The sequence below is a fragment of the Podarcis bocagei genome (genome assembly GCF_964188305.1).
Source record: "Podarcis bocagei genome assembly, chromosome: 5".
NCBI lineage: Eukaryota > Metazoa > Chordata > Lepidosauria > Squamata > Lacertidae > Podarcis > Podarcis bocagei.
Window position 1 is genome coordinate 79790889 of NC_138129.1, and position 22960 is coordinate 79813848.

The window sequence follows — 22960 nt, forward strand, 5'->3', positions numbered from 1 at the left end:
GGACTCAAGGCGGATTGCTTATAGATGGAGACTTTTCATGACCAAGTATAATGAAGTTTGGAACTCATTTATATAAAATACAGTAGGTTGAGGGGGGAGGGGGGAAATGATAGTTATATAAGTGCATTAGAAATAATAATACATCTATTTTGATAATATCAATATTAAAGGTAAAGGGGTAAAGGGACCCCTGACTATTAGGTCCAGTCATGACCGACTCTGGGGTTGCAGCGCTCATCTTGCTTTATTGGCCGAGGAAGCCGGCGTACAGCTTCCAGGTCATGTGGCCAGCATGACTAAGCCACTTCTGGCGAACCAGAGCAGCGCATGGAAACGGCGTTTACCTTCCTGCCGGAGCGGTACCTATTTATCTACTTGCACTTTGACGTGCTTTCAAACTGCTAGGTTGGCAGGAGCAGGGACCGAGCAACGGGAGCTCACGCCGTCATGGGGATTCGAACCACTGACCTTCTGATCGGCAAGTCCTAGGCTCTGTGGTTTAACCCACAGTGCCACCTGCTTCCCTAATATCAATATTAGGTAAATATATATGGAATTCTAATTGTTATGGTGATATATTGTGCCCTAAAAACAAATAAAAAATAAATACAAAAACAATATATTAAAAAGCATCTCGACGGCTGCAGTATATCCTATAATGGCTTTGCCTAATCACAAAGCTGGACCCTCCCAAATCCTTCCCACGGAAAGCATGGGAGCACAGCCTTGTACCCAGCGCATTAATTCTACCTTTTAGATCTGCTGCAGCAGCACAAACAATGACATGTGTTCAGTACTAGCTCACATCGTGCCCCCTTGGAGGCTTAACTTAGCAGCCTACCCAACTGTCAGCTGTCATCAGCCTCTGCATTCTGGGGAGAGAGAGAGCAACGTTCAAGCGGGCTGGAAAATTCCATATTAGGAAAGATGAAACCTGCTTTTGTTCATAGGTAGAGCTGGTAAATCTGTACCTGTATAAATAGTTCTCCCGCGTTATTCAAGGAGATTGTTCACTGAGTCATAGGATGGAAGGGGCCAGATGGCCATCCCATCTTGGCTCAGTGCCGGGGAAAATGTTCTGTATAAACCTGCATCAATGTATTCTATTAGCAGTAGGTAAAGGGATGCGGGTGGCGCTGTGGTCTAAACCACTGAGCCTCTTGAGCTTGCTGATCAGAAGGTCGGCGGTTCAAATCCCTGCGACGGGGTGAGCTCTCGTTGCTCTGTCCCAGCTCCTGCCAACCTAGCAGTTCGAAAGCATACTAGTGCAAGTAGATAAATAGGTACTGCTATGGTGGGAAGGTAAACTGTGTTTCCGTGCACTCTGGTTTCTGTCATGGTGTTCTGTTGCGCCAGAAGCGGTTCAGTCATGCTGGCCACATGACCTTGAAAGCTGTCTGTGGACAAACACCGGCTCCCTTGGCCTGAAAGCGAGATGAGCGCCACAACCCCAGAGTCGCCTTTGACTGGACTTAACCGTCCAGGGGTCCTTTACCTTTTTACCTTTATTAAGAGTAGGCAATGCTGTGCTCTCCAGATGTTGTTGGACTACAACTCTCATTATCTTTGGCCTCTGGCCATGCTGGCTTGGGGCTGGCAGGAGCTGGAGTCCAGGAACATCTGGAGAACATGGTAGCTACCACAACCAATGTAATGTAGACCAAGTTTGGTCAACGTTCATAGACTCAGTCAGAAGCCACTCTGTTCTCTCTCTCCTGTGATCCAGGGACCAAGAGTGTATTGGCCACACAGCTCCATTCCTTCCAAGATCTCCACAAGAAAGCCAGCTAGCAGTAGGGGTTTCATCATTACTACAGCATATATTTGTGCAAGCCTGGGACAGTGCATGCAAACATGACTGTAACATTACAGCGGCCTTCCCCAACATGGTGGTTTCTCAATGGTTCGGACGCCCAACTCCCATCAGCCTTCGCCAGCATGGTCAGGAATAGTGAGTGCTGAAGTCTGGCAATGTTTAGGGTCAACAGCTTCAGGATATGGCAGTGCTTTAGTTTTCCTGCCCATTAAAAAATGGCTGCCGTTCCATAAAATGGCTGGAAGTAAATGACTGAATTCAGGGACATCAGGGAGGAGGAAAGAGTCCATTCTGATTTTTCTGTTTCTCATTTTTTCAATCTTGAGCTCAGTTCTCCACATTTTTTTTCAGTCTTTTAAAAATATTATTTTCATTGGATTTTGTATGATTTTTACAAAGCTAAATATGAAAACATATTAGTTTGTGATTTTTTTTTTTTAAGTCATCATGAAAATTCGCCCACGTTCTTAGGGGAATTTCTCCTAACACAAGTTTGTATGCGATTTTATTTACTATATATACCTTTTCCGGCAAGCCGTTTCTCTCTAATGTAATGATTTAGGAAGGAGATATGCCATTGTCATCAATATATGTATCTTTACGTACATTTCTCCATCATATATGCATTTTAGTACACATTATTTGCCTGGAAAACACCACTGGAGAATTCAGAGAAGTGCTTTGGTCCACTTATTGTACTGGGAAGTGCGAACGAGGGAAGCTTCACCTTTAAATGCAAATTAGACTGAACACCCCACCCACCCAATTCCTAGGGTTGAGCCACTGCCCATGAGACTGGGAACCTTTACTTCCACTGATGGGGTCATAGGAGAGATTCTCCTCTCCTAACCTATGAACAGAACCTCTATGTTCACTGTTGCCTTTTCCTCATGCCCTAAGGGCACCTGTCACACACACACAACCCCTTTCATGAGGTAGGCTAAGCTTGTAGGGGTTCATTCAACACTAGCCATCCACAGTCGACCCATTGAAATTAATGGGCATGACTCACTTCAGTTCATTCATTCCAGTTGGGTCTATCCTAAGTAGAGTCAGATACAACCCAAAATGGCTACTTGCCCACAGCTTGCCCAGTGAGCTGTTTGGTTGGAGAATTTAGGACCTCACAGCAGTTGCCTTAACTCCCCCCTCTGTGCTCTCTGCCGTCGTTTCTCATCATGGGGAGTTCTCAACCCTACAAAAAGGGAGATATTTGCCCTAGCTCACTTGCTTTGGATAATTACGAACTGAGGGGTAGATTGCTTCTGCCTTGGGTGTGCAAAAAAAAAAAGTCCACTGTTCGTAAACCAAGCAGAAAGACAGCACCAGCGTACATTTAAAAAACATCCCCAAATAATCATGGGAACTGTTGTTTGCCTCTCACAGAACTACATAGCCCAGCATCCTTAAGAAACCACAGTTTCCAGGAGTCTTAATGCCCAAGATTCTCTAAGGAGTGAAGCCTTGTCTGCCTCTGGTGATAGGTTTCCAATGGCTCAGACGGAAAGCCTTTCCCCGTTTTCCGAAATCTTTCAGATACATCCTTTGCGTCTTATCTGTGGCCACCGTGTGCTCCTTATCCATTGGCTAAGGCAATCTCTCCTTTACAAGCCAGTCTCCTCCGTTGGCAGTTTGTAAAAGCCAAGAAGGAATGCAAAACGTTCAGGCGAAACAGTGAAGACATGGAGAGGCCAAAAATTGAGGTATATAATCAGACCTTTTCATCCGCTTGACTGCACTGAGTTTTTTCTGAAAAACTCCACAAAGTGCGAAAGAGATTTGATACAAATATATACATTTTAAAGCTGACAAGTGTCTGTGCATTATTTTATTTTTTAAAAGCCTCTCCGTAGGAAGTGGAGTACTGTGCAGTTCAGTGAGTCATTTGGTGGGTGCTTCCAGATGGCTGCTTATTATGGGATTGCCCTTCTTCGTGCATGCAGCCTCAGTTGTATCCTCCTCCCCGCCCCCGGCCATACCCTGTTTAATCCAGACTTCCCATTTCTGGGGGGGGGGGATCTAATAAGGGCGCTTCCAGACTGTTGCTATTTTCAGATGGGATTTCGTCCCGTCCAGGCAAATTCAGGTTGTACCATTAAAAATGGATATTGAGCAACTAAACCACTTGCTCTCCCAAAGGGAACTTTTTTTTGCCATGAGGAAAGTGGCACCAGAAAGTTTGCCGTGACACTTGCCCAGCATGAGGTCACCTGACCTCACCGCAAACCAATCAGAACAGACAATAAATAGCTAGCATCATCTAACCTCCCTGTGGACTTTGCGCAAACGAATCAACGTAAATGATGGCTAAGCAGGTTATCTGGAAGCAACCTCCGTAAAGGACAACATGTCCACCTGCTGACAATGGCCCACATGCGATACCTGAGTCCAGGGGTCAGCAACCTAAGGCCCATGGGTCACAAGCGGCCCATGGGGGTCGTTTAATCGGCCCATGGACCCCCCGCAGCCCCCTCGGGGACCCGCGCTGCCCGCTTTGTCAGCTCCCGTGTGCCACACTACACCGGTGCAGAGCAGAGCGGGGACCGCCTTCCACAATGCCGGCCGGCTTCCCATTGGCTGCAGAAAGTTCCTGCAGCCAATAGGAAGCTTTGCACGCCTCCTCCATGCAGGAAGTAGTGCCGGAAATAGAATTTGAGCGTGCATGCACACACGCACACACACTCCAGCCCACTGCGGCTTCTGCGGGACCGTGAACCACAAAAGCTTTGCTGACCCCTGCCTGAGTCCAAGGCTAATGTCTCCCAACACCTTTTCACCTAAGAGCGTGCGAATTTAGGGGGGGGGGTGTCAGTGAAGCACTAAGCTGCCTAGACTTTCCACTTTGGTCCCCAGCTGCGATGGCTCCTGAGAGGGAAGAGACACTGTGGGGAGGGCGGTAGTGGCCGCTGCGGCAGCTACCGCCACCGCCGGGTTTTCCCCTCCGGGTAGCACTAAGCGGGCACAGCGGCGGAACTCCTCGTTCTTCCACGTATAGAGCAGCGGGTTGAAGGCCGAGAGAGAGCAGAAGAGCAGCCAGCTGGCGATCTGCAGCCCCCGGGGCATGGGCCAGAAGAAAAAGCCCAGCAAGCTGACCCACACCAAAGGCTGCGTGGCCAGGAGGAAGGCGAGGCAGAGGAGCAAGACAGAGATGCTGCTCAGGCGCCGGGCCCGGCGGGGAGCCGCCGGGGCTGCTGGGAAGGGGAGCTGCTGGAGCAGGTGGAAGTTGAGGACGCTGACGCGCTTGACGCTGCCCCTCACCCTCCTGACAATCCCCATGTAGCAGTGGAGCAGGAGGACTGTCTGGATGAGGACAGCCAGGGCTACCAGAAGGCCCACGTAGTTCGAGCTCTTGGTACTGGTGCCATTTTGAGACTCCTGCCGGCTGGGTTGCCACATCTGCAGTCCTGGGGGGACGGAGGCGAGGAGGAGGGCCAGCCCCCAGGACAAGCTGATCATCCAGGCCGTGTGCTTCCTCTGGTAAACAGCCTGGTACGTGATGGGCGGCTTGGTGATGAGGACATAGCGGTTGAGGGCCACCAGCAGGTGGGAGAGCAGTGAGACGATGAGCCCAAGGCCCACCAGCCCAGCACGGAGCAACCGGTACCCTTCTGACCGCACTGTCGGGGACCCAGAAGGGAGCAGTCCCTGCACCGCTTCTTGCGGCATCCAAAGGCCACAGACACTCAGGTCCGCGACGCAACCGTTGACAATGAAAGCGTTGCTGGTGGTGCGTAGCTTCCTGAAGGTGAAGACCAGGTAGACGACCATGATGTTGGATATGGTCCCGTAGATGGCTAGCAGCAAGTAGAAGAGAGACAAAGAGATCCTCGTCCCCAGGGAGTCTTCTTCGCAAAGCAGCTGTTGCAAGGATCTAGAGCTCCAGGAGGAGGAGGAGGAGGAGGAAGAAGAAGAGGAGAAGGAGATATTGGGCATTGTGCGGCGCACCAGTGAGGCGCTCCAGACCAACCTTAGCACTGCTCAGTTCTGGAGAAGGCTAAGCTGAGCCAGGAAGAAATCCAGGAAAATCTCCTAGACCAGGCAGAACACAGCAGGAGCCAAAGCAGATCATCAGAAAAGTACCAAACATACATGACGTCCCAGAATGTAGACGGCGATCTCCAAAACAGGCAGAGAGCAAGACTGGATCCCATGGGAAAACACCAACTTCTCCGATCGTGCCAGGTCTCCAGAGTCAGTTGTTGGCAGAGGTGAAAGAAGGGATACGTGAGTCTTCTTCACCGTATTTCTACACAGAGGAGGCTGCAAGTATGCCAGATCACGAAAGAACAAGCTTGCCGATGGATCCAAGGCTGGTGTTTGCAAGCCAGGCAAGCAGAAGGAGGGCGAAATCCAGAGCTTGCATCCAAATCTCCATGACTGCAGCAAAGTTAGATTCTCCTGGTCGAGTGCAGGCAGCAACGAGTGCCCAAAGACAGGCAGGCGAGCAAGGAAGGAAGCAAGGCAGAAAAAAACAGAAATCTCAGCTGTGGAAATACCAGGAGTCCCAGCACCCTCTGGGCAATGGCCTCAAGAGTGGCAGCAGCTCATCCGAAGACCTGGAACATCTTCTCTCGCTTTACAGCATGCACACTGTATTATCAGCCTGGGGAAATTCGGCGCTTCTCATCTTTATGAATTATTCAGCAGGTTTCAGGCTTGCGAGAGCAGGAGAGAGGGAGAGGGAGGGGAGGGGAGAGGAGGGGGGAAAGAAAAAGAAAGAACCCAGCTTGCACTGAAAAGCCTGCAATTACAGAGACAGATCTCTCTCCCCCTGCCTCCATCGCCACCCACTGGAGTTCTCAAATCACACCCCTCTGGTCTCTTCCTGGACCTCTCCCGTAGCACTGATTTCCAGGATGGAGAAGAAATTCCTTTGCTCACATTTACTTCCATTTCCTCCGACGCCCCTCCGTGAGGATGTGGTTGGTTTATTTCCTCCTTTTCCCCTTTTTAAAAAAAATAAAAAAATTCTAATTTTAGATCAAATCTTTAGTTGCAATATGGGGAGGAAAAAACCACGCTCTTGCTTAAAACATTCTGCTCCTTGGCAACAGAGTCTTCATCATATTACCGTGCCGATTCTCTAGTGTATTTTTGCCATAGGGTTCCCCCACCTCCGGAAACCTGTCCTTGTGAACGCAAAGCATTGTGGCAACGGAGTTGAGAAAGGTACAAAATAGGAGGGATGCAGTACATGGCTTTTCCTAAGAGAGGGAGGGGGCAGGTGCTGTCTTTATATTGAAAGCTGTCAATTAACACGCACGAAGTGATCTCCCTGCCTGAAAATGCCCAAGGTGGGTGCACCAAAATGCCCCAATCCAACAAGGTGGAAGTTTCCCATGGGCTTGGTCAGGGGGGTGGGAACTGCTCCCCCTAAATCAAGTAAGTAAATAAATAAAACACTTAACCAAAAGTAGGAATGATCAGAATATTTGAAAGTGCTCACGGAGGTCACTTGGATGATGTTGTGGCGCGTTCGAGAGACGCAAGCGACAGAGCGATAGGTGTGGCTTCCGCAAACCGACCAATCGCATTGCAGGTAGCTCAGCTTCTAGAAGCTTCTCATAGTTCTTGGCTTTCTTTCCTGAGAGTGCGCCCCTACGAGGCCTGTCTAGAAACGACTGGAAATTCCCCACAGGCTATTTATACTGCGGAAAGCCCTCAGGCCTCAGTCAACGATGTTATTATTTTTATTTAATTCCCTAGTTTTGAAACCACTGAAGATTTTGACAGATTTTTCACCGAGAGCTTGAGGTCAACAGAAAGTCATTTAAAACAATTGTTGTGGAGATGTTTCGTTCCGAATCTGCTAGACGGAGCCAGACAGAGGATGAGGACAAGCGGGTGCCCCCCCCCAACATAAATGCTGCTACGCCCAAGAAGTTGTCTACTAGGCGTGTAGCTGATGCGAATTCCAGACACCTTATACTTTCTGGATGTGTGTTTCAATGCACCTGGGGAGATACATACCTATTCAGAGACTGTACGGAGGACAAAAAGGCGACTCAGGTCACATTTCAAAGCCAAATCGACCCAATCCGCAGTTTCTGAAATGCAGGCACCCCCCACCGACTCGTGCGCAGCCGTGCATGCATGCTTTGCCAGGAAATAATTAAATAAATAAATAGAACGGTACATCAAAAAAAGGAAGATCATGGCCACTGGTCCCATCTCCTCCTGGCAAATAGAAGGGGAAGAAATGGAGGCAGAGAGAGATTTTACCTTCTTGGGCTCCATGATCACTGCAGATGGGAACAGCAGTCACAAAATTAAAAGACGCCTGCTTCTTGGGAGAAAAGCAATGGCAAACCTAGACAGCATCTTAAAAAGCAGAGACATCACCTTGCCAACAAAGCTCCATATAGTTAAAGCTACGGTTTTCCCAGTAGTGATGTTTGGAAGTGAGAGCTGGACCATAAAGAAGGCTGATCGCCGAAGAATTGATGCTTTTGAATTATGGTGCTGGAGGAGACTCTTGAGAGTCCCATGGACTGCAAGAAGATCAAACCTATCCCTTCTTAAGGAAATCAGCCCTGAGTGCTCACTGGAAGGACAGATCCTGAAGCTAAGACTCCAATACTTTGGCCACCTCATGAGAAGAGAAGACTCCCTGGAAAAGTCCCTGATGATGGGAAAGATTGAGGGCACAAGGAGAAGGGGACGACAGAGGACGAGATGGTTGGACAATGTTCTCGAAGCTACCAACATGAGTTTGACCAAACTGCGGGAGGCAGTGGAGGACAGAAGTGCCTGGCGTGCTCTGGTCCATGGGGTCACGAAGAGTTGGACACGACTAAACAACTAAACAACAACAAACCAGGAAGTGGAAGGAGAGCTCTGGAGATCTCCTCAGAGCCTGGAGAAGATGTCAGTGAGGGTGGAGGAAGCCCCAAAGAGACCTGAGGCACAGTGGGGCTTTGTTTAGGCTGTTCGGCTCCCCGTCTAGCAGCAAACACTCGGAGTAGCGCAACAGTAGCTGCACAGATGCTTTTCCGTGCATCGTCCAGGGTCCAGCCGGCCCCAGAGCTTCGACTCTAGTTGGAGAGGGAGTTGTGTGGAGAGAGAGCTGGACAGCAGGAAGAAACAGGTGTTTAGAGGCTTTTAAGAGGTTTTTCAGAGGGTACTCCCCACTTTATGCAAGTTCACTTATGCGTATGAGCTCCTGGAATGTAACCCCCCACATAAATTGGGGGGGGGGACACCTGTAATACGAAAACTGAAGCACAGCCATCCGCATTTATCCAAAAATAATAATAAATGATGCAGTTCTCCAGCCAAGTACGGTTTACAAAAATGCATATTTGTAAGGTAAAAAAATACGCATAAATATGAATATATTGGAGAAAATAACATTCAAAAATGTGTTCTTTTAGGAGGAACTGCTTGCAAAAATCTGGACTCTGTAAGTCAAAGCTGCATACAAAAATGTGCTTATTGGGATAAATTGACAACAACATGCGGAAGAGTTTTCACGAGGATTGCAAATTGCTGCAGAAATGTGGAGAACTGGATTTAAGATTTGAGAAGAATCGGGAACAGAGAGGGCTGAAATTGCTCTGTCTCTAATTCAGAGTTACCAACACTGATTTACAACTGGATTAAAACCAAATCCTCTCTTCTCTTTCTTTCTTTCTTTCTTTCTTTCTTTCTTTCTTTCTTTCTTTCTTTCTTTCTTTTTTTTTTGGGGTGGGGGGAGGCACAAATCATAATGCTGGTTCTTCATTGTGATGCTCCCATTTTGTAAGGCCCTTCCAAGAATCTATAGCCACCTGCTGCTCTTTTGCTCCTAGGCAAAGAATATGTATCCATTTGACCAGACAGAACGTGAACCCACTGGGAAGGTTTTGTCAACTCTGATTTGTTTCTTTTTAAATGCTGCTGTTCTGTTTTGTGCATATTTTACTGAGATTTTCTATTGCTCTTTTTTTTCCTTTTGCTATTCCCTTGTATGCCACTGTCATAAATAAACAGAATTATTTATTAAACTTAAAAAAACCGTACAGCTAATACAAACTTGCATCAATGGAAGGACAGCATTTTGAAAGTAAAATTATTAAATAAATTAACAAAATAGTGGATAAGAATGAAATATCCCAAGAAGCAGCATTCTAAAACCAAGGCATTTTCATTCATTCATCTTCTCTTTATCTATCTATGGACAGATTTTGTGAACACTTCTGTATATTTTTGAGGACCGGCTCACACATGCAATAATAATAATAATAATAATAATAATAATAATAATAATAATAATAATAATAATAATAATAATAATAATACTAATAATAATATTTTTATACCCCGCCCACCTAGCTAGGTTTCCCCAGTACTCTGGGTTTCCCCAGCAATGCACATCACTTGAGAACTCTATATTTGACGTCTTGCAGCATATGCAAAGCTTTGTCTGTACACACCATACATTTAAAACACATTTAAAGCACCCACCCAAATCACTCTGGGAACTGTAGTTCAACCCCCCTCCCAAGGGCTACGATTCCCAGCACACTTAACAAACGGCAGTTCCCAGTATTTTTTTGGGGGGGGCGGGGGAATGTGCTTTAAATATATTATATCAATGCAGCCTATATGAAGATCACATGCAGTAAACTGAAGCGATAAAATCTAAAGGCAGCTAAGCAGGCCATCCCAGTTCAGATAGCAGGTGGGTACATACTCTTTTTCATCATCATCATCATTTTGTTATTTGTACCCCGTGCATCTGACTGGGTTGCTCCAGCCACTATGGGTGGCGTCTAGCCAGTGGTGTAGCGTGGGTTGTCAGCACCCGGGGCAAGGCAAGTAATTTGCGCCCCCTAACCCGTGGATTTGCGCCCCCTAACCCGTGGATTTGTGCCCCCTAACCCTAACCCCCAGATGTTGCGCCCGGTGCGGCCGGCCCCCCCTGCACCCCCCACGCTACGCCACTGCGTCTAGCATATACAAAAACATAATTAAACATTAAAAACTTCCCTACACAGGGCTGCCTTCAGATGCCTGCATGCTCCTGTGTGTTAAACAAGCAAACAAAATCCAAAATTGCAAAGTTGAAAACCTCTAGTACAACAGCAAGGTAGGTTTATCTCACAGCCTTCTCTCTACCAGAAAGCAGGTTGCTTTTGTTAGAATCTTTTTTTAAAAATGTGATCCATCCCCATCTGCTGTAGATTCCCTACAAACAATCCTGTATCTGGGGGTGGGGGTGGGGGCATTGGAGGAGAGGAAAAAAACACTCGGCACATGCTTAAAGAAGGGCTTGCTCTGTATTACCTCACCTGTTTCAGGACAGGGATGGGGAAGTTGCGGCCTTCCACCTGTCGTTGGACTACAACTCCCATCATCCTGACCTTTAAGCCATGCTGGCAGGGGCTGATGGGAGTCGGAGTCCAACAAATATCTGGAGGAGCCAGAGTTTTGGTGTGCAAATAGTAACAATTAAGGCTTCAGACTATATACCACTGGCTGTGACTGATGGCCACTATCATTTGTCCATACACAATCAAAGCTAGACTTGGATATCAGCTGCAAATAATAGGAGTGTTGTCTGTCGAGCTAAATGCTATAAAAGTGGAGAGGTTTCTTTGCTGTAAAAACAGCTGAAACATGTCAAAGAGGAAACATGTCAAAGACGATATGTAGTGTGTGAATATCTGCCACACCTCCTTGCATTTTTACAATTTATGGTATATAATAAAAAAAACATTTTTTTAAAAAAATCAAGGGTGCATGCTTCGGCCGTGCACCAGGAAGCCCAATGGTGCATATTTGCTTCCAGATGCACAGATGAGCAGCTGTCAGTCAGTGTGGACAATACTGAGATATATGCATCAGTGGTCTGACTCAGTAAGGTCTTTTAGACAGTGTGCAATCAGGTTTGCTTTTTGGGAGGGGGTGGTGGAAATGGCATGATTATAGTATTAAATTTATATACCGTATCTTTCGCTCTGTAAGATGTGCTTTTCCCCTCCTAAAAAGTAAGGGGAAATGTGTGTGCGTCTTAGGGAGCGAATGCAGGCTTCGGGCGGCTATCCCGGAAGCCAGGAGAGCAAGAGGGATTGGTGCGCATTGATCCCTCTTGCTCTCCTGGCTTCAGGGATAGCTGCCCGAAGCCTCCTGAGCTCAGCGGGAGCGCTCCCGCTGTGCTCCAGAGGCTTTGCATTGCTTTCGCTGAAGCCAGGAGAGCTCTCCTGTCTTCGCTTCGATGGAGAGCCGCTGCGCCGCTTTCCCTCTCTGCGCAGCGCCCCTTCAGCGAAGCAGGAGGAGAAACAGAGCCCTATCTGTTTCTCTTCCCGCTTTGCTGGAGAGGCGCTGAGCAGAGAGAGAACTTTTTTTTCTTGTTCTCTAAAACTAGGTGTGTCTTACGATCGGGTGCCTCTTATACGGTCTTATATGCGTCTTGTATGGCTGAAAAATACAGTGCGTCTTGTGTGGTGCGTCTTATACGGTGCGTCTTATACGGTCGGAAAATATGGTACTGTCTTTCCTCTGAGGATCACAGTGCGGTATACAGTGGTACCTCAGGTTAAGTACTTAATTCGTTCCGGAGGTCCGTACTTAACCTGAAACTGTTCTTAACCTGAAGCATCACTTTAACTAATGGGGGCCTCCTGCTGCTGCTGCATCGCCGGAGCACGATTTCTGTTCTCATCCTGAAGCAAAGTTCTTAACCTGAAGCACTATTTCTGGGTTAGCGGAGTCTGTAACCTGAAGCGTATGTAACCTGAAGTACCATTGTACAGCGTAAAAACACTGTCATGTCACTCCAGCACATACTGCAGTTGTATGTACAGCCTCACATACCTTAGCAGATTCAAGCGGAAATCACACCAAACAAGGGAGCAACCCAGCGCCGGAGACCACAAGCTGTAGTTTCTCCACTTCTTGCTGCATATGCCACAAGGAATTTGTGATCTCTCTGTGTGCCATTTATGGCACCTATGCTGTCAGCTGACCACATAGGGGAAAACAGCTAAACCCAGAGTTTGAAACACCTAAATCAAGATGGTCCAACATGCAGCTCTCCCCCACCCCCGAGGCCTTTTGGGGCAGCTCTCTGCAGCATTTGAAACTGCCCCTAGCCCTCACGCTACTTTCCTCCTGGGAAAGCTTGGACAAGGTCTGAGAGTCTTCTGGCCTCCTTCCTCAAGACTGGATGAATTTGTTCCGAAAAGGTAATCCGAGAAGGAAGGCCTTGGCATGTGCTGTTCATGAAACAACTTGCAGTAAAACATCTATGGAAGGGTCGACGTTACAGCAACCTCTTTCCGGAAAAGTGGCATCCTTTTATTAGATGCGTGAATAGCGCTAAACTGCAGGAAAATGTCAGGCGAGAAATCATTTCAGTGGTATAAAATGTTTTACAGGGGAGGAAAAAACGGGGCTTAATTTTCACAAGAAAATGTAAAGCAGATGCTTTTAGGAGAATATCTGCACCCACACCCACACAGCTCAGTGTGTTGAGAAAGCAAAAAGGACTGAGCAGAAGCAGCAAAGAGGCTTCAAGGTGCTCTCTGGGTACCCACATCATCAGGGTAAGGTAAGCCATAATATGGCTTGCCATATACTGTCATGCGAACCGGGCTGCTATGAGCAGACTGAAATGATAAGGGCATTGTTTGGGAATTCCATATAAACGTGCATATACATTACAAAACGTTGCTTTTGTTCTGATTGATGTCTGCTCCGCTTCAGCAGTAAAAAGTGGAAGTGGAAATGTGTGTGAACTTCTAACATTTCTTTATTAATTTCAGGCCAGATAGCTACTCCCCAGGCCTTGCTTATACAGTGGTACCTCGGGTTAAGAACTTAATTCGTTCTGGAGGTCTGTTCCTAACCTGAAACTGTTCTTAACCTGAAGCACCACTTTAGCTAATGGGGCCTCCTGCTGCCACCGCGCTGCCGGAGGACGATTTCTGTTCTCATCCTGAACAGGTACTATCCAAGGTACTATTTCTGGGTTAGCGGAGTCTGTAACCTGAAGCGTCTGTAACCCGAGGGGCCACTGTACAGGGTTTTCCTATTCTCTATGAAGAAACACTCTCTACTTGCTCATGGTTTGCCTCCTGGAAGGTCTGCCAAACACCTTCCAGCTAACAGAGCAAGGGGACACCTTTGCACGTGATGCTGACATTTTTTTTAGCACAGCAAGATTGAGAGGATGGTTTAAAACAAATGTGAATGCCTTAGGAGAGATGTTGGCCATGGTTGGGAAGAAATAAGGCTGGCCTCAATTGCAAGACCAGGAAAAGGAAGACTGCGAGGGGTCCCTAAGACAAGGTTGCCACCAGAACAAGAAAGGCTAGCATTCAAGAAAAGAGCAGCAAGATGGGTGAGTAGCTGCAAGAGAGAAAGAATCCACATTAACAGCTACTGTGAAGGAAGGCTTGAATCTGAGGGAAGGTGGTTTTAGATTCTAGGGGATCCTCAAAATACATTTCACAAAACTGAAGTATTGGGTGCACCAGCACCTGATTAAAACAAAGAAATTAAGCTGTGCATAATTTTTACTTTTATTATCTATTAGTGTTTATTATTTCTACATTGCAAAAATAGTACATCTTTCTAGTAACTAAGCTAGTAACAAAATACATGTCAAACTTTAGAGAGGTAGAATTACCTTAGAATCTGCCTATCGCTTACTCATATACAGTACATTTTATGTACATATGATAAAAAAATATTGAATTCAGTGATTAAACCAGCTTCAGTCAAGAAGAATTTATCCATCATAATTAGGACTATTTCCCTTCAAAATAATGATTTTTTTTTTAAAAAAAGCAAATCAGTAATTATCTCTCCTTGATAGGACCAAAAAATACATTCCTGGGGCGGTGGCCTGGTTTAGACAACTGTATCTTGGTTAAAATAAGAGAACTGGAAAACTGCAGTTACCAGCTTTGCAACAAGCTGGGAAATTAAATCAACTTCAAACCTTGATTTAATATTCCAATTTCTTCTGAAACTATTGCTCATAAATTTTCTGGTTTGGCTGAAATAGGAAATTATGGTTAGAGGTTTGTGGGTTTGATTGTTTGCACTGTGAAGAGATGAGCAATGGGGCTGCATATGAATGCAAAAGTTTTGTTCTTATCTTGGTCAACTAAGCTGAGATGTGATTGCTTGAACATGACCAAGGAGTGCAGTGGTTTCTTCTTCACATAATATGAATTGTAAGTGAAATGACCGTTACCATTTCACATTCACAATTATTGCACTCTGAGCGACACTGACAATACTGCAGTTATTTCAGAACTAATTTTGAAGGGTTATGGTGAAGATCTACAATAGCATTGTTTGAAATAGTTTCGTGATTAAATTGAACTGGGAAAGAGACATTAGCGAAAAGCAACAGCATTTACCGGTATAGTAAGTACGACAGCATGGCTGAACATGGAAGGAGTAAAACACAAAGAGGGGCATAGTTTTAACAGTGCATCTAAAATCCATAGTGGAAACGTGCAACTCCTGCCTCCATGTCTAAATATGCAGCGACAAAATCTTTGCAACTATTACAAATTCAGACAGTACGTGTCTTCCGTGCTATGCACAAACACTTTGCTCACTATACATAGATGGATATTTCATCCTGGCTTTGCATTCTGATACAGTACAGTTTCTAGAACTGAATTATACAGAAAAGGAAAATGCAGAAAGGCAAGGCTCTAAAGAACAGAACATCTTTGCAGAACAAATTACTGGGCTGAAAATGTTAACAAGGTAACATACTAATTATTTATTTAAAAATTACTTTCCCTTTCCATGGAAAAGACACTTAATTAAGGATGCTAGAACAGGCCTGCTTCATAGGCATTCTACATCCCTTTGAAAAAATGTCCATTTCAAACATTAGCATTTTCAAAGCCAAAGCAATGAGGCTGATCTTAACTTTCTTCCCACTATTAAAAATTATTTGTAATACTGTAGCCACAGTGCATAAAAATAAAATCAGCAAGCAGCTCTGTTCTCAACGGCCAGGTTCAAGAGATATGAACAGGAGGCTTCCAAATAGGCACATAGATTTTTTAGTTCCCCTCTTCTGACACCTTGTTGCATGCTGCAGAAGTTGAAGGGCCCTCTGAGATGCAGCAACCCACAAGGCTGAGGTGGAACGGGGGGGCTGCCACTTATCAGCAAACCCATTCCCCTCCAGGTGTACACAGAAGTGGTTTTCACCCATTGCTTCCTCTGGGTGCTGGCTAATGTTTGAAATGTAAAACAAGACATTTGAAAATACACACAGTTTTGGAGGGATTAAAAAAGTGAAGCTTAAATCAAAATATAGCCTATGTTTACACAATTTATAGATATTTATATACACACAAAATATTTTACTCAATATATATTTATATATATTTATATATATATACTTATATACACACATTATAATAACACTGTCATCGAGAACCATAATTACAAATATATTGCTAAAATCCATTAGAAATAGTCTCCATTTTAAAATCTTGCATCTATACACAAAATTGTACTAGTCGTAAGTTTTAACTTCAGTGCATTCGTAGTAGTCACTAACTGAAGTCTCTAGGTAATTCAGAGATTTTGGTGTCTTTAGCTCTAATCGTCTGTGAAGAGGCCTCGTCCCCTTGGGCGGGTTGTTTTCCCCACAACATTGCTCTTCTTGAAGAGAACCGAATTTTAAGAATTGTCCAGCTTTCACCGAAGCAACAAGGCTTTAGTACTGAACATATTCAGACTGAAGGGACTGTGCAGGCGAGAAACAAAAACTAGTGTTAAGATTCAGTTAAGAGACACAGTGAGGTTCAATTAACAATCAACTTTTCCATATCAAACAAGCTTGTCATTATCATTATTTTTGTTCTAAAAACAAAACAAAAAACACTGACAAGAGAGATCCAGGGCATGGCCAGGAAGCAAAGTTAATACACTCACACTATGAGAAATCCAGTACAAATGGACATCTGGAGGAGTAAAAGGGAAGTGGTAAAATCAGGTTTCCCAAATGTCTGCTAGCTGCAGCACACCCCCATTTAAAATGGGAGGCGCACTCGGGCCTTTACAACCAGGCAAGTTTACATTTAGAGCCATGTTCGGGAAACTTAGGTCTCCACCTGTTTTTGGACTACAAATCAGATCATCCCTAGTTAGCGGGACCAGTGGTCAGGGATGATGGGAATTGTAGTTCAGTATCCAAGTTTGGGAAACACTGATTTGGAGTGTGAAAGAGGAAGGATTATCTGCCCTCAGAGGAATCTACCTCCTGGTGTTTCTCTGCAAGAGTCTCTGATCTGGCCTTTCCTCCTTTATATCAGGAAGGAGGCAACCCCAGTAGAGAGACTCATGCAGACACACAAGGGACATTCTTCCTTGAGGACGCAAATTTTGATGTGGTTTTGTATCAGCTGCAGCCATGCAAAGACAGCAAAAATTAACAGTAAGATTGGGCTGGAAAAGCACTTCAGCTAATAGGATCTTTATAAATAAGGACTCTTTTTCCTGTAATGTATAGTGTGTCCCACAAAAACCAACAGAATTACTATAGCAAACTTCTTTTGTGTTATGGTAATTAAAGATGAATGTTAAATTATGAGGAATAGAAATGTGTTGTTTTTCTTTTCTTTCTTTCTTTTTGGCAGCTGACGTATCTTCAGAGACCCACTTTGTTCCACGGTATTCCACGTTTTCATGGTTGCTACCAATTAAGAATTCTTGCTGCCTTTTGCATTAAGTGCTTTAAAACAAAAGGCGCAGTCATAATCACCTCTAAAATTCATCTCCGTAAAGAAAGTGGCAAGATGAAATTGCAGTAATTTGTAGTTTAATTGCATTCACTTTAGCTTCAACAATGAAAGAACGCCCTTCAGGTTTTAACTTTGTTCAGGAAGTGAGTGTAGCATGGCTAACTTGTGTTAAAATAGCAGCACACTTCAAAGCACAATGAAACATTTTAGCTATACATTTTTGAGATGGGGAAGGAGCAGTAGGAAGTACAAATGAGAACCAATAGTACTACAAGCAGCAAAGATGGATGGGGGAGAAAGTTAGCAGAGTTAAGAGCAAGCCATAAAATTGCATTCCGTAGTTAGTGTATATTGCATGCCGGTATTTGTATTAACAAAGTCCTGTGAACTCTGAGAAGAGAAAGTGGATTTCAAAGGCCGACTTTTGAAACCCTGCTCATTCTTGCAACTGGCACAAGTATTATCCACGACACTGCTCATCGTTCGTCCCAAACCTAAGCTCACTTACCTGGCAGTAAGCTCCAGTGAAGTCAATGGGACTTACCTCCAGGTAAATATGTTAGAAGAAACCCTTCCAGCCACATGCCAGCTAAGACAGATAACACCGAAAAGACCTCGTTCAATTGCAGGAGTAACTTTACTAAGACATCTAAGCAGGGAGAAAGCTGTACGCAAGCCTCCGCAGGTTTATAATGGTCCAAAGGTCAGTGTAATAAAGTGTCAACCATTAGAACTGTCAGCTATCAATACTGGCATCCTGCTGCTCTACTGCTTCTCCCATCATTGTGTTTACTTGTTTGAATAACATTTCTGGATTAAGGTAAAAACAAAAACCCTTACACAGTAGAATAAGCTCCACGTTATCAGAACTTCAGAACAAGCCCAGATTCTTCTCTCCATTTGGTTATGCCTGTGTGTATGTACCTATATAGAGACATGCTCCCCATCATTCAGTAGTAATCAAAGCCACTGGTGGAAAGCCAGATCTGTGTTCCCGGAAATGGCTGCTGGCAGGCTGCGTGCTGTACCCATGTAAATAACCACGTGAAGAAAATGTGCAGACACTGAATGTTTGAACCAGCCTTGACTTGTGCTGCATATTCACAGCGCTGGAGCCAGTCTCTGCCCATTTGACAGAAGAAAAAACGAACATAGCAATACACCCAATGTCTAAATTTCTGAATATGGCACAAGCGATGAAAAATTAAAATGTCAAAGTTTTGCTTTATGGTCTCCGTATTGGGGGAGATTTTTCTATTTTGGAACTCAAAATGCCCATCTTGCCTTCCTTATCTTCTTTGTAGCAATAATAATAATAATAAAACTTTCTACAGTGGAGCCTCGGGTTACATTGCCTCCGGCTTATGTCACCCTTGGCTTGAGACCAGTGCCGGAATGGGTTACTTCCAGGTTCGCGCCGTTTGCACATGTGCAGAAGCGCTAAATCGTGCACATGCGCAGACGTGACACTTTGGGTTGCGTTGTTTTCGGGTTGTGGCGGGGCCTCCGGAACGGATCCGCGACGTAATCCAAGGTTCCACTGTATATGCTTTTGAGATTTTTCAGAGACTTTCATAAGGAAGAGCTAAGCCAGCTTTTACTCAGATGAAGGGAGCAAAAAAGGATACAGATCCCAGGATGACTCAATTTTTGGCAGTGCATTTGTTGCATCTACACTTTCCCCTCAAATTACTTTGCTATTTCCAAGTCTAAGTGACGTTGATTAGAAGTATAGCAAGGCACTTATGATTAAGATCAACGTTTTGACACAGTACATTTGTTTTTGACTTTCTTGCCAACAGGTGCAGGCCCTAAACTGCTTCTCTAATGCTATATTATCCTAAAGTGTGTGCCATTCTGCTATCATGCTATCAAGCAGGCCGCTATGTACAGTCAGAACTAATCTAATCTTATGTATGCAGATCCCCCAATATGAAATGTAATCTACCTGTTATAGCCCGCTGTGCAACCAGAGGAAAGGGCTATTAAGATACATTCCTGGCTATATAATCAATTTGCATTAAACAAGAGATGTTTCTAAGCAAGATAAATAAAAGCCAAGAACTGTCATTAAATATCAAATGCAGTATGTATGGCCTACAGCCCAATTCAATATTAAATGCATTCAGTATGGCCTGCAGCCCAATTCAAACCTATCTCTTTCCCCTCCCCATCCAATTCTTAACTTTCTTTTGTCTCAATCTGCACTTAGTGGCAGACAGAGAGTGGAGGATGAATGTACCTAACAGGGCTACCATGATTTTGAGTAGCCACAACTGTGTTGTTTTTCAGTAACATGGCAGCTATAGAGACCCTACCAGATCTCCTTGTGCACCATTATTCATAGGAATCATACTGTAAGCAAACTGTGACAAACTAGTTGTCCGATCCATTCTTGTTTGTTAAGGATCACTGACACTGCATATATCAGCTCTCATCCTTTGCACAAATGGATGCAATATATATATATATATATATATATATATATATATATATATATATATATATATATTCCCTTCCACCTTTCTACCAAACTCAAACATTCAGGAGATTTAGCGCAAGCCTCTGCTACAGAATAATATTCCAAAATGTAATTTAGAACACCTGCAACTTAAGGTAGTATATGCCAGGAAAAAAGCACCGAGAAATGGTCTGCTTCAGCCATGGTGCCTTCCTTTTATAACACCTTAAAACTGCTGACATTTTATGGTGTTTTATACAATGTTTTGACACAAGAAACGCAATTAAAAACAAATGCACTTTTTTATATATATATAAAAAAGGCAACTGCCACAGACCCTTCTTGCAATAAACTTATGGGATTACAATATTATTTCCAAAGAGAAAAAAATTACAGGTTTTTTATCCCTAAGTGAAGCAAGACGCTGGATGCTCTCAAGAGCACCATCACAAATTTTCAGGAACAAATTAATATGAAGAAACCCAATTCTCAGTTCTGGGAAGCAGGTTTCCACACTAACCTCAAATGACCTTTATTGCAGATAACGCATGCCAAAGTAGCTGCAGGGGTGATGGTTTTGGCTTCAGATACTGCGGTATTCACTAATAGTTGCAATAATTCTGCAGCCTGATCCTAGGCACTGCTGTGCTGGACCATTAAACAGTATTCAAAGAAGTCAAGGGTTAAAGAAAGGGTTTTAAAAATAAAAATAAAAATTGCAGCATGTACAATTTGAGGTACATTATGGAATGTAAAAGAAACATATATTGGCTTTTCTGTCTGAAACTTTCAAAAATATAATGAAAGTATGTCAAATACTATACATTAATAGTATGTACTTAAGTTATCTGCACATTTCATTCACACATAGGAAAAAGGCACCATAAAGATGAAAAGTTTCAGAAGATATAAAAACAGGGAAGCTTGTTTTTAGGGCAAGTAAAAGACTTCCATTGTTTTAGTCCATTACATTGTTTTACAAATTGGGCTGATTCCTTTATAATGGTGAGAATGCTATGCCCTATTTAACATTCTTTATGCTACCTTTAAATACATCTATTGACTCAGGAAGACCTCACACTGTCAGGTGAGGTTCAGGTTTTCAGCGTTTTATTATGAATGATTTGAAATGGATAGATTAATGCAAGAATGATACGCTCATGGAAGATGTTAGAGAGTTAAAAGAATCTGCTTTTTAGAGCAAACATTGAAGAAGCAGAAGTAAAGAGCAGCTTATCAGTTTGGCTTAGAGGAAAGGTGAAAAGATCTGCATGTCCTAGGTAGGAAAAAAAGACCAGAAACGGAGATCTAGAATGGTTAGAAACCCTTTTGAGAGAGAGAGCTCAGGCTTAAGGGAGATTCTGTCGGGTTCCTGGAAGGGCTGCTTTGGCTGTGAACTTACAGGAATTGAGCGACTCAGGTATCTTGCTGGAGAAGCAGCGAGCCCCGTAAAGGATCTGTAGGTGCTGTACTCGTCTGTCAGGACGCTGGGAGAATTGGCATAGCTGTTGAGGTTGGTAGCGCTACTGCCGCTCCTGTTGTACATGTTGTTGTTCTGCTCATGGTAATTTCTGGCAGGCAGGTGCGCGCTGCCATTCAAGTGACTGCAGATTTGGTTTACAGAATAACCTGTCCTAGAGGACGATGATGTCAATTTGCTCTCGGCATCATCTGAAGCGGCATACAGGTTCCCTAGAGAACTGGCTAGCCTGGAGTTTATGGAAATGCTGAACGGAAAACACATGCGGGGTAAAAACACACACACACAAAAAAAATGTACATAACGTGATGGTTAATGCAAGGCACATTTATAAAAGGTACTAAGGGGGAGGAAACAACAAAAGAACCATTGCCATAAAATTAAGTGATGGCGATACACAGCTTCATTCTCTCCCGTAAGGCAAACGATGAAGCAACCATCAAAAAGGCCTGGAATTGTAAGTGAAGACCACCCCCAAAGCCATGCGTAAGAGATGACCATGGGTATTTGGAATTTCCAGGCTCCTAGCTGACTCATTTGCCATTTATCTATTTCTTGGTTCTATAAACAGCTGAAAAGTGCTTCTGGGCGGCGGGGGGGGGGGGGGGATGACGACTCTGCAGAAACCCCTGTATGTGGATATTTTAATACAGGGCCCTCTCAGTATCACAGCCACAGTTGCATTAGTACTAAAGGCGACTTGTTCAGACTATCAAACTAATTTACTACAAGCAGGAGTCCAATCACAAAGACCAAGATGCAAATCTATGAAACTGAGATCCACCCCTCTCCAAAATAAACTTGATATTGCCCTTTCTTTATATCTCCCCACCCACAAAGGAATAGATAGACTAGAGTAAGGCATACCTTTTAAAATTTGGGCTTGAGGAGGAATGAGAACTTCTGCTTATTCTCTTCGCTGCAGGTGATGTAGCAGCGGCCACTTTGGAGGACTTCAAAGGAGATACAGATCCCTGAGAGATAGATGCCGTGTTCAGTCTGAAAGAAGAAGAACAACAAAAGTATGTTTTAATCATTTAGACAGAAGCATCTCGCTTAAACTAACATTTTGAGAAACGCAAGCTTAATACTTAGGCTACCTATCGGTAGGATTGAAACCACTGGAGAAGTCATTTGGGGATTTGGGATATAGTGACCCCAGTATATTGATAAGATGCAGATTATCCTCTCCCAGAGTTCCATCAAATCCCAGGGAGGCAGTGCAAACACCACTCTAGTCGTCTGAGGTTAGCGATGGTCAGCAAACAAACAAACTAGCCTGGTGAGATGGAAACACTGAAGCCTGTTATATGGACCAATTCATGCAAAGTGCTGTGCCCTGAAGACTCAGGTCCCCAGTCTGGATGCACTCTTAGATGCTGCACATTTTTGGATGTCCGGGTGGCAACAGTGACCAGAAATGAATTTCACCAGCTTTGTGTGACCGGCAAGCCATGACATCAAAACAATAAGAGTGGTAATGAGCTCTCCAT

The 22960-nt window shown here is 44.3% G+C and overlaps 2 protein-coding genes across 8 annotated transcripts in view; both read right to left on the reverse strand.

Moving 5' to 3' along the window:
* CDC14A (cell division cycle 14A) overlaps positions 1–22960 on the reverse strand; it is a 102208-nt gene that overhangs the window by 22482 nt on the left and 56766 nt on the right. For 4 of the 7 annotated variants that reach the window (XM_081194999.1, XM_081195001.1, XM_081194997.1 and 1 more), the window contains 2 exons: positions 22335–22466; positions 21390–21714 (listed from right to left, as the gene is read on the reverse strand). In XM_081194999.1, coding sequence (XP_081051125.1) covers positions 21390–21714; positions 22335–22466 — 457 coding nt within the window. Of the gene's footprint in view, positions 1–14304; positions 16530–21389; positions 21715–22334; positions 22467–22960 lie in introns of those variants that run through there. The other 3 variants (XM_081194998.1, XM_081195003.1, XM_081195002.1) reach the window with 3 other exon arrangements.
* Positions 351–8004, reverse strand: GPR88 (G protein-coupled receptor 88). The gene is made up of 2 exons (XM_081195053.1): positions 7263–8004; positions 351–6762 (listed from the first exon to the last, which is right to left on the reverse strand). Exon 2 carries the CDS (start codon positions 5747–5749, stop codon positions 4625–4627), a length of 1125 nt encoding a protein of 374 aa, XP_081051179.1. The 5' UTR covers positions 5750–6762; positions 7263–8004; the 3' UTR covers positions 351–4624.